Raw genomic sequence first — 11,378 nt, 5'->3', positions numbered from 1 at the left:
CAAGGCGCGGTGGCGCTCGGGATACAGCGTGAGCCGAGCCGTGGTACCCGAAGCTATGGCTGGTAGGGTTCATTGCCATATGGCAATATATACATATATATATATGTTGCTCTCGCACGTAGCGATGGGCGAGTGTTTTGCACGTAGCGAAAGCGAATGTTTTGCACGAAGCTAAAGCGAATGTTTTGCACGAAGCTAGAGCGAATGTTTTGCACGAAGAATTCACACGTTGGAATTACTAGGTTAAAAAGGAACTTTATTTGCACTTTTTAATTAGATTGGCACGTAGCAGCTTGTTACTCGTAGGTATACGTAAGAAAAGCGAGAGAGCCCGTCGATCCGTTGATCGACGGTTTTATAGGTGTCATCGCTCCCCTCCACTTCCCTATGCGTGGGAGAGTTGCCCGTAGCGAAAGCTCTCCCACGCGCTCTCTCCTGTGACGTACCAGCACGCGGTGATAAGCTGACATTCCAGCACGCGGTCTGGCACGTCACACGATCTTCCGGGTCATGGAGGGGATTTGCCATAATTGATATGCGCTTATCGCATGATCGCGCGGATGACGTGATTGATCATGCGCTTATCGCATGATCGCGCGGATGACATAATTGTTTCGATTATAACGCGATTATTTCCCACAACCATTCCTCCCCCCTTTGGGACGCAGGCGACCGTCCCAAATTCCGCACGTAGGTGGTGGGTCGTCCTCATGCTCAGGGGTCGTCGGCGGCACGTAGCCAGGAGTCGAGTCAGGAGGACACTGCGCTGCTGATCCCTCAAGTTGTTCGTTTGGCGCTGCGTCGGATACGGAAGAGTCAGGTGCGCCCGAATGCTCCTTGGATACTTCCGCTTCAGCGGCCTCAACTGGGAGGGGTGCCAACAGCCTCACGTTGCGCTTGTAGATGCCGCTGCTTGTTCGTATGTCAGCGACACGTACGATGCCGTCGGGTCCCACGTAGGTTTTGACGACCAGGCCCATGGGCCATCGTCCAACGGGTAGGTTGTCATCACCGACTAGCACGATCTGGCCCGTCTGCAAGTTTGTAGTGCGTTTCGTCCACTTCGCACTACAACGCAACTGAGCAAGGTACTCAGTTCGCCAACGGGACCAGAATTGCTGAGCGAGTTTCTGGACTCGCTTCCAGCGAGTTTTGACACCGACCGTGTCATCGTCTCCAAGCGGGGCAGGAGTGGTGAATGATGCTCGTCCGATGAGGAAGTGCGCAGGGGTAGGTGCCTCTACCGATTCCGGACTGGAGTGGATTGCGGTGAGCGGCCTGGAGTTGAGAATGGCCGAAATTTGGTAGAGTAACGTCTGTAGCTCTACCAAGTTCAGCTGGGCTCCCTTTGCGGCGGCCTTGAACAATCGTTTTGCCACCTTGATGTTGGCCTCCCAAAGCCCTCCGAAGTTTGGGCTCCTGGGAGGGATAAACGAGAAACGAATTCCGCTGTCCGCTGCCAAGCTCACCACTTCGTCCTGGAATTCCCGGTTGTTGTGAGTCTTGCGAAGCAGGGTCAATTCTCTGGCAGCTCCCACGAAGTTGCGGCCGTTGTCGGAGTAGATCGTGTCAGGTCTTCCACGTAGGGACACGAATCGTAATAGAGCTGAGATGAACGCCGATGTCGACTGATCTTCCACTACCTCCAAGTGCGTGGCCTTCGTAGTGAAACACACGAAGATACAAACGTAGACCGTTCTACGCTTGCCTGATCGAGCATTTGAAACGATTTCGAAGGGGCCACACAGGTCCACGCCGGTGTGGGTGAAGGCGGGAGACACGTTGACGCGAGCCGACGGCAGCTGTCCCATCTGCTGGGCGTATTGTCTTGGGCGCGCTCGGGCACAAATTACGCATCTCGAGGTTACCCCGACGACTGTTCTTCGCAGGTCTCGCATCCAGAATCTCGCACGGAATTCGGCCATGATCAGCTCAGTTCCCGCATGGAAATTGTGCTCGTGCAAATGGCGGATGATTACGCGGGAGAAGGGATGCGACTTTGGTACTAGGAAAGGAACCTTGGCTTCGTCAGCCAGATCCGAGTTTCCTAGTCGTCCCCGTACGCAGATGATCTTATCCCTTACTATTGGGTCGAGGTGCTGCATCGAACCCTTGGGCGTAACTGACCCGGAGTCTTGCATCTCCTTGACCTCATTGGGAAAGCACGTAGCTTGCATCACCCGTACTATCAGTTGGAGTCCGTACTCCAATTCGTCGAGCTGAAGGGGTCCTGATTTTTTCTCCACGGAGGATGAGGGTGCGCGTAAGTTAAAGATTGCTCTACCGAGCCACGCGAAATGTCGTCTTGTCATGATGAACGAGTTGTGGTGCTTATACTGGGATAACAAGTCATCACAATCGTTCCCCACCATGGCCGTCAACAATAGAGGAGCGTCGACAGCTTCCTCCAACGCAGTCACGTAGTTTAGTTGAGGCATAACTGGCCTTTCATCATTGACTATGAAACTCGGTCCGTTCAGCCAAAAACTCGCAGTCTCGCTGTTTATAAGCTTGTTGGCAGGAAGTCCTCTGGACACGAGGTCTGCTGGGTTGAGTTTCGTCGGCACGTAGCTCCAATCCAGACGATTCGTGGCAGCGTGAATTTTCTCCACCCGGTTCTTAACGTAGACTCCCCACTTGGTGTTGTCGGGACGTATCCAAGCCAGTACCACCTGAGAGTCAGTCCACCAACGAGTTTGGCTTATCCGGGTGCCAAAGGCGTCCTTTATTTTGGCATAAAGGCGAGCTAGGAGCAGAGCTCCTTGCAGTTCGAGTCGCGGCAAAGTCACCTCTTCGATGGGTGCCAATCGCGACCTGGAGCACAGCAACCGAGATTGCGGGTTTCCTTCACCGTCCAGAAAGCGAAGGTAAATGGCGCATCCAAAGGCCTTCGTAGATGCGTCGCTGAAGCCGTACATGATCGCGCCCTGAGGTTCGCTGGGCAGCGCCATCCTTGGGATTGGGAGCTGTCTGAGAAGCGGCAGGTGGCTGGCGAATCCGTTCCAGCTTTCGATCATGCGAGGTGATGCGGCTTCATCCCATCCGAAGCCATCTCGCCAGAGGTCTTGTAGCAGAATCTTTCCGGTGACTATCACTGGTTGGAGGATCCCGATAGGATCATACAGCTTGCCAACTTTGGATGCTAAACGTCGTTTCTCCAATGAACCCAAAGGCTCGTAGAACTCATCCTGGACTACGAGCTGGAACGTATCCTCTGTAGGGCACCAAGCCAGGCCGAGCAACTTGATGGCCTGCTTCTCACCAATCTGTACAGTTGTATCGCGGTGTTCCACCGGGATTTTACTGGTGATCTCTGGTGAGTTAGATGCCCACTTTCGCAATGGCATCCCGCGTATGTTGAGTGCTCGCTCGACGCTGGTCATAAGCTCACGTAGCTGCTCGGGAGTCGATGCGCCCAACGAAAGGTTGTCCACGTAGAACGATGATTGGATGGCGTCAGCTGTCTGGGGATCGGAAGTCCGCACTTCTTCCCCGGCTTCGAACAACGCCCTGCAGGCCAAATAAGACGAAGCAGCCTCACCGTACGTAACAGTGAGGAGTCTGAATAGTTGCATCGTGTCCTTTGGCTTGTCGCGCCACAGAATGCACTGCATCCAAGTGTCGGGCTCGGATACCCACACTTGACGGTACATCTTTACGATGTCGGCAGTCGCCACCACGGTTTGAGTACGGAAATCTAGCCAGATTCGGAACAAGTCAGGCTGGATCACGGGTCCTACGGCTTGGAGGTCGTTCAGCGAGATTCCCGTCGTTGATTTCGCGCTGGCGTCGAACACAACGCGTAGTTTTGTGGTAGTCGAGTCTGGCTTGACCACGCAAGAGTGGGGAATCACGTAGCGTACTTTGGGGAGCTCCTCCGTTGATACTGGGCACATGTGGCCCAGCTCTTGGTACTCTCGCATGAACTTTCGATATTCTGCGTAGGTGGGCTCATGGCTGGCGAGACGTCTTTCTAGGGCTAGCAAGCGGCGTCTTGCTTGCCCCATTGAATCTCCCAGCTGGTTTAGCTCCCCCCGTAAGGGAATTTGTACGATGTATCGTCCATCGTCAGCGATGGTGGTATGCTCCTTAAAGTGCGTCTCTAGTTCGTGAGACTTCCAAACCGTGGAGTCGGCGGCATCATTTGGGAGTTCTTCGATTCTCCAGAATCGTTCGAGGATCTCCTTTAGGTCATCGACGCACGTAGCTAGACAACTGTGTTCGTATAGATCGGCTGAAGTCGTGTCACGTAGCATTCCTCCCACGAGCCATCCGAATTTAGAATTCTGGAGGGTCAAGCCATTTGGGAGGCGACGCAGCCCTGTCTTGAGTGCGTCGAAGCATATTCTGGCACCTAAGATAGCGTCGATTGTTCCAGGATGGTAGAATTCCGCATCTGCTAGGAACTTGGCCTCTGGCAGGTCCAATTCGTCTTGTCTGATGGCACGAGCCGGTTGATCACTGAGACCGGGAATCACGAAGAATCCGACATCCTCAGAGCAGCTGCCGTCAATCGACGTAATCTTCGCTCGTATTTGTTGGGTTACTGGGATTTTGCTCCCCACGCCACTCAGCGTCAATCGTGCAGGGTGCATCGCTAATCCAAGACGCTTAACCGCATTCTTGGTGATTGCCTCGATTTGGCTGCCGGAGTCGAGCACGCATCGGATCCGTTGCCACATTCCCATGTTGTCCTGGATGAGTATCGCGACCGTAGCGAGTAGCACGTAGTTGTCCAGTAGCGGGATGTCTTCCGTTGGTGAAATGTCAACCGAGGCACGTCTTGATTGGCAAGAATCGGCAGCAGGATCACTCGATGAATTGGCGCCCGAAGGGGGGTCATTACCATCCTGTGGGGTGGATTCATCAGGACGAGGCGCAGGACAAGCACGATGATGCAGGGAGCCGGAGCGAAGCACGGAGCGGGATCTCCTCGGGATGTTGGATGCAGCATGCGGCAGACAACAGCTTCTGGGTGTAGAATGAATCCGAAGAGGCACGGAGCAGGAACGAGAAGGTGCGGCGCGAGCACCAGGCGGCAATTGGTTGGTACTGGGTGGCGCGGCAGTACGAAGAGGCACGGAGCAGGAACGCGGGGCGGCGCGAGCACCAGGCAGAAATAGGCAGGCACTGGGCGGCGCGGCAACACGAAGAGGCACGGAGCAGGAACTAGAAGCGGCGCGAGCACCAGGCGACAAGAGGCAGGCACTGGGCGGCGCGGCAACACGAAGAGGCACGGAGCAGGAACTAAAAGCGGCGCGAGCACCAGGCGACAAGAGGCAGGCACTGGGCGGCGCGGCAACACGAAGAGGCACGGAGCAGGAACTAAAAGCGGCGCGAGCACCAGGCGACAAGAGGCAGGCACTGGGCGGCGCGGCAACACGAAGAGGCACGGAGCAGGAACCGGGCGGCACGGTGACATTTAAAGGAACAGAACGGGCACATACCTGTACGCAGCTTGCGTGACTCAGCAAAGCTTGGACACCGGGCGGCAGACTACAGTCCCTGGGCGTTTCGGCAGCACGAGGAAGCACGGAGCGGGAACGGCGGGGCACGAAACTGGAGTCACTCGGCACGGCGCGGGCACCAGGCGGCAAGCAGCAGGCACTGGGCGGCGCGGTGGCACGAGGAGGCACGGAGCGGGAACGTCGAGGCACGAAGCTGGAGTAACTCGGCACGGCGCGGGCACCAGGCGGCAAGCAGCAGGCACTGGGCGGCGCGGTAGCACGAGGAAGCACGGAGCGGGAACGGCGGGGCACGAAACTGGAGTCACTCGGCACGGCGCGGGCACCAGGCGGCAAGCAGCAGGCACTGGGCGGCGCGGTGGCACGAGGAAGCACGGAGCGGGAACGTCGAGGCACGAAGCTGGAGTAACTCGGCACGGCGCGGGCACCAGGCGGCAAGCAGCAGGCACTGGGCGGCGCGGTAGCACGAGGAAGCACGGAGCGGGAACGGCGGGGCACGAAACTGGAGTCACTCGGCACGGCGCGGGCACCAGGCGGCAAGCAGCAGGCACTGGGCGGCGCGGTGGCACGAGGAGGCACGGAGCGGGAACGTCGAGGCACGAAGCTGGAGTAACTCGGTACGGCGCGGGCACCAGGCGGCAGGCAGCAGGCACTGGGCGGCGCGGTAGCACGAGGAAGCACGGAGCGGGAACGGCGAGGCACGAAGCTGGAGTAACTCGGCACGGCGCGGGCACCAGGCGGCAAGCAGCAGGCACTGGGCGGCGCGGTAGCACGAGGAAGCACGAAGCTGGAGCGGCGAGGCACGGAGCTGGAGCGGCGGGGCGCGAAGCTGGATTCACTCGGCACGGCGCGGGCACCAGGCGGCAAGCAGCAGGCACTGGGCGGCGCGGTAGCACGAGGAAGCACGGAGCGGGAGCGGCGAGGCACGGAGCTGGAGCGGTGGGGCACGAAGCTGGATTCACTCGGCACGGCGCGGGCACCAGGCGGCAAGCAGCAGGCACTGGGCGGCGCGGTAGCACGAGGAAGCACGGAGCGGGAGCGGCGAGGCACGGAGCTGGAGCGGCGGGGCACGAAGCTGGATTCACTCGGCACGGCGCGGGCACCAGGCGGCAAGCAGCAGGCACTGGGCGGCGCGGTAGCACGAGGAAGCACGGAGCACACACGGGGCACGAAGCACGGGGGGCGAGGCACGGAGCACACGCGAGGACGCACGGAGCACACGCGAGGACGCACGAAGCGGGAACGGCGGGACACGGCACTGGGGTTCGGATGCACGGAGCGGGCGCGGAGTGAGGGCACGGAGTGGGCAAGTCACTCCGGCGTCGGGTCGGAGTGCACGTGGAGCATTGTGTGGTGCTTCTTGCCACACACCTGGCACCTCCGCTCACTCGGGCATGCATTGGCCGGATGGTCCTTCGAGAAGCAGTTCATGCACTTGCGGCGGTCCATAATGTAATTAATGCACTGAATTACGGACCGCGCGCGCAGCTCCGGGCACACCGTCGTCACGTGGCCCGTCCTGTCACACGCGTAACACCGTCGCGTCCCAGCCCCCTGACCCCCCGTTCTTACCTTCGTACTGGTGCTGGCGGGAACGATGGCGGCAGCGGCTGGCTGGGTCGCCGGCGCCCTCCGCGCAGGCCTGGAGGCGATGGCAGCAGGCTTCGGGGTGACGGTTGCAGCTAGCACCGTCCGTGCTGCTCGCTGGTTCGCTCCACGCGCTCGATCCGCATCTTCCTTCCGCTTGGGCTGATAATAAATTTTATTAGCCAGCCCATCCAGCTCGCGACGCAGCTCAACCCACGTAGGGATGAGCTGCTGGTCCGCACGCCGTGTCACGCTCGCAATGGTTTCAGCGTCTAGCTTGTCCATTACGAGCGCGACAATCAGCCCGTCTTCCACCACGGAGGTGGAATCGCCAGCCTCGGCGATCTGGCGGGCTGAGGCCACGGCCGTCTCCACTACGTCGATGACGCGCATCAACGCGTTCGCCGACGGAGAGCTCATCCTGGGCAGTTCGAGGATTTTGCGGATGTGGCCCATAAATGCCACCCGCTTCTTATAAAATCTCTCCTCCAGCTTGGCCCAAGCTTGGGCGAACGGCATTCCGGCGTTTTCGAATGCCTCACAACTGTGCCTCGCGATGTCGCACCGCTCGAGGCATTTTATCAAAAAGGCGAATTTATCGGAGTCCTCCGTAAGTCCGGCCACGCGCTTCTCGAATCGACTCGAGAACGCGGGCCATTCGGAGGGCGAGCCCTCGAACTTAGGCAGTTCTATGCGAGGCAGGTGGTCTGCTCGCGATGGCTGCCCCGCCATCGTGGTGTCCAAAATGGACGGTTTGCAGGCGGCTCCCTCACGGCGCTTGGTTGCAGCCGCCATGGCTGCCGCATAAGCCTCCGTGAAGGGGCCCCTGCGCGGATGGGGGCCGGTGACACTTTCGACGCGCATCAGCGCGGCGTTCCCGTCCCGCCACAGGGACGCCAAGATGTCCACCTTCACGGCGGCCACCTCCGGTTTCATCTTCGCATCGAGGCTTGCGGCCACCTCCTTTACGCTGCCCTCTAGGGCGGTAAGTAGCCGCAAGGCCTCGGCCACGATGTTTTCGTTCTCGTTATTCATACTTAAGTCGTGACAGAATTTTGCACTTAGCACTTTTCACGTTATCACGTCGGGGTCACCAAAATGCTCTCGCACGTAGCGATGGGCGAGTGTTTTGCACGTAGCGAAAGCGAATGTTTTGCACGAAGCTAAAGCGAATGTTTTGCACGAAGCTAGAGCGAATGTTTTGCACGAAGAATTCACACGTTGGAATTACTAGGTTAAAAAGGAACTTTATTTGCACTTTTTAATTAGATTGGCACGTAGCAGCTTGTTACTCGTAGGTATACGTAAGAAAAGCGAGAGAGCCCGTCGATCCGTTGATCGACGGTTTTATAGGTGTCATCGCTCCCCTCCACTTCCCTATGCGTGGGAGAGTTGCCCGTAGCGAAAGCTCTCCCACGCGCTCTCTCCTGTGACGTACCAGCACGCGGTGATAAGCTGACATTCCAGCACGCGGTCTGGCACGTCACACGATCTTCCGGGTCATGGAGGGGATTTGCCATAATTGATATGCGCTTATCGCATGATCGCGCGGATGACGTGATTGATCATGCGCTTATCGCATGATCGCGCGGATGACATAATTGTTTCGATTATAACGCGATTATTTCCCACAACCATATGTGTAGACTTCATCTTGATTTTTTGGAAGGATGCTAGTGTTCGTGATAACCTGAAGCTGAAGTTAGCCAGCGTTTTACAGATGAAAGACATGGGGAAAGCCCGAACGTGTGTCGGGATGACTATTGCTTACGATAAGGAGTTTATAAGCATTAACCAAACCAGATATGCCGAAGAAGTACTAGAGCGTTTCGGGATGCGAGACTGTAAAGCTGTCGCTTCACCATGCGACATCTCCCAAAAGCTCACGGCTCGTTCGGATGATGAACGAAAGATAGATGTACCCTATCGAGAGGCAGTTGGGGCATTGTTGTTTCTGGTACAAGGTACCAGACCGGACCTGGCATTTGCTGTCAGCAATGTCAGTCGCTTCAACGGCAAACATAACGAAACACATTGGACTGCTGTAAAAAGGATTTTTCGCTACTTGAGGGGAACGAACAATCTCGGTATTGTTTATCGACGAGGCTCAGGTGAGCCAGTGACCGGTTTTGTTGATGCAGATTGGGCAAACGATCAAGACGAGCGTCGATTATTCTCTGGGTACGTGTTCAAACTAGCTGAAGGTGCTGTCGCCTGGTCATGTAAAAGACAACAATGTGTAGCCGTCTCCAGTACTGAAGCTGAATATGTGGCTATTGCGCATGCAGCTAAGGAAGCAGTGTGGCTGTATCGCTTTATCAGACAGTTCAACGAGCTAACAACTGTTTTGCTGCATTGCGATAACCAGAGCGTACCTGTTATGACTGAAAGAGAAGCTTTCAGTCCGAGGACAAAGCACATCGACGTAAGCTTCCATTTTGTACGGGATTTAGTGAAGAGCGGATCGCTTACCGTTGGATTTGGTATGAAGAAAGCCTAGGGCTGTTTGTTATCCTGACTATGGACCGAGTTGGGGTGTTGATACTATTGCGTCCAATAGTCCATTGTTCTAATCATCTTGGTGACTGCCATCGTGAATTGTAGAATTAAATTAAGATTGGCAGCACTGTTTTCTTTGGCTGTCAATATGACAGGAAATAAAAGTCCCTCGCGCTCTTGCTGCTGGACTACGAAACGAATAGCACGTGTTTTGGGTTTCTTACTAAAAATCCCAACACATGGCCATGTTTAAATTTATCGGAGTATAATTATCATACGTTTAGCACCAGTTAGGCAAATTCATTTCGATGGAGACCCGTCGCCGAAGACAATAATCGAACATCAAGGAACTGCCGAAAATCATGACTCGACTGGTGGTAACATGATGACAATGTATTTACTTGGATTTAGAGAAAAATATTGAGTAGAGGTCATGACTTTAGCGTGTTCTTTTCTCAACAAATTAATCGAACCGTTCGCGATGAAGTCTGAGATCGGAAAGATCGAATTTTATTCCTACTTACTAAATTACACTAAGCACACTACTACATCTTCAAAGCTAAACTTCATGTTCCATGTTTAAATTTATCGGAGTATAATTATCATACGTTTAGCACCAGTTAGGCAAATTCATTTCGATGGAGACCCGTCGCCGAAGACAATAATCGAACATCAAGGAACTGCCGAAAATCATGACTCGACTGGTGGTAACATGATGACAATGTATTTACTTGGATTTAGAGAAAAATATTGAGTAGAGGTCATGACTTTAGCGTGTTCTTTTCTCAACAAATTAATCGAACCGTTCGCGATGAAGTCTGAGATCGGAAAGATCGAATTTTATTCCTACTTACTAAATTACACTAAGCACACTACTACATCTTCAAAGCTAAACTTCAATAGTGTCTCGATTTGAGGGAACGCACATTTTTATAAAATATACAGTGCTGTGCGCAATTGTAAGGTTGCCACAATACTCCCCTCCTAGACTAGGATCCCTCTATTGGTATCTGGAAGGGATAATAACTCGTCTGCCAGAGCGAGGTACTCTAGTCGGTGGAATCTCGGCAGGAGTTGTGGCTGCTGGTTCTGTTGACGTTGGCTGTTCACTGCAGACGTACGCGGGTTTCAAACGGTCGATCGAAATGTTGACTTCAAGTCCCCGTATGCTCAATTTGAAAAACTTTTCCGTTCGAATAAGAATCTCGAATGGTCCTTCATACGGAGACGATAACGATGGTCTTATTGAATCGTTGCGAACGAAGACGCTCTTACATGTTCGCAGGTCCTGGTGCATGAAAATGTTTCGCTTCCCGTGCCTGGCAGTCTCTTGGGGGCGAAGATCACGCATAGTCGATCGGAGTTTGGCGACGAATTCTGTTTCGTAAGGTCTCTGCAGGTTGTCAACAAAAAATTCGAACGGTATCTTGAGAGTCGTACCGTATACCATTTCAGCAGGCGAAGTTTTGATGTCCTCTTTGTAGGTTGTCCGTAACCCAAGTAAAATTACCGGTAAATGTTGACTCCAGTAGTTGGGATCGTGGCAAAGGATCGACGACTTAAGGGTTCTATGCCATCGTTCGATGATTCCATTAGACTGGGGGTGGTAGGCAGTCGTGCGCAGGTGTTTGGATCCGATCAAACGAGTCAATTCGGTGAAGAGCGATGATTCGAATTGTCGTCCTTGATCAGACGATATGAAGGCGGGAACACCGAATCGGGATATCCATCCGGAGACTAGAGCTTCGGCGATTGTAGAAGCGGTCATGTCCCACGGGAGGGAAGGGTCCCACGATGTCGATATTAATGTTCGAAAATCGGCTGTCC

General features: G+C 55.0%; 1 protein-coding gene across 1 annotated transcript; it reads right to left on the bottom strand.

Annotated features, from left to right (window-relative positions):
- Nucleotides 1-629: 629 nt before the first annotated feature.
- Nucleotides 630-8,087, bottom strand: LOC131269397 (uncharacterized). Its single transcript, XM_058271742.1, has 2 exons — nt 7,038-8,087; nt 630-4,850 (listed from the first exon to the last, which is right to left on the bottom strand). The coding sequence occupies exons 1-2, from the start codon at nt 8,085-8,087 to the stop codon at nt 630-632; spliced, it is 5,271 nt and encodes a 1,756-aa protein (XP_058127725.1).
- Nucleotides 8,088-11,378: the final 3,291 nt, after the last annotated feature.

Source organism: Anopheles coustani, chromosome X (genome assembly GCF_943734705.1).
Source record: "Anopheles coustani chromosome X, idAnoCousDA_361_x.2, whole genome shotgun sequence".
In the NCBI taxonomy this organism is placed as follows: domain Eukaryota; kingdom Metazoa; phylum Arthropoda; class Insecta; order Diptera; family Culicidae; genus Anopheles; species Anopheles coustani.
The sequence above is the reverse complement of the archived record's forward strand: the minus strand, read 5'-3'. Positions and strand labels throughout refer to the sequence as shown.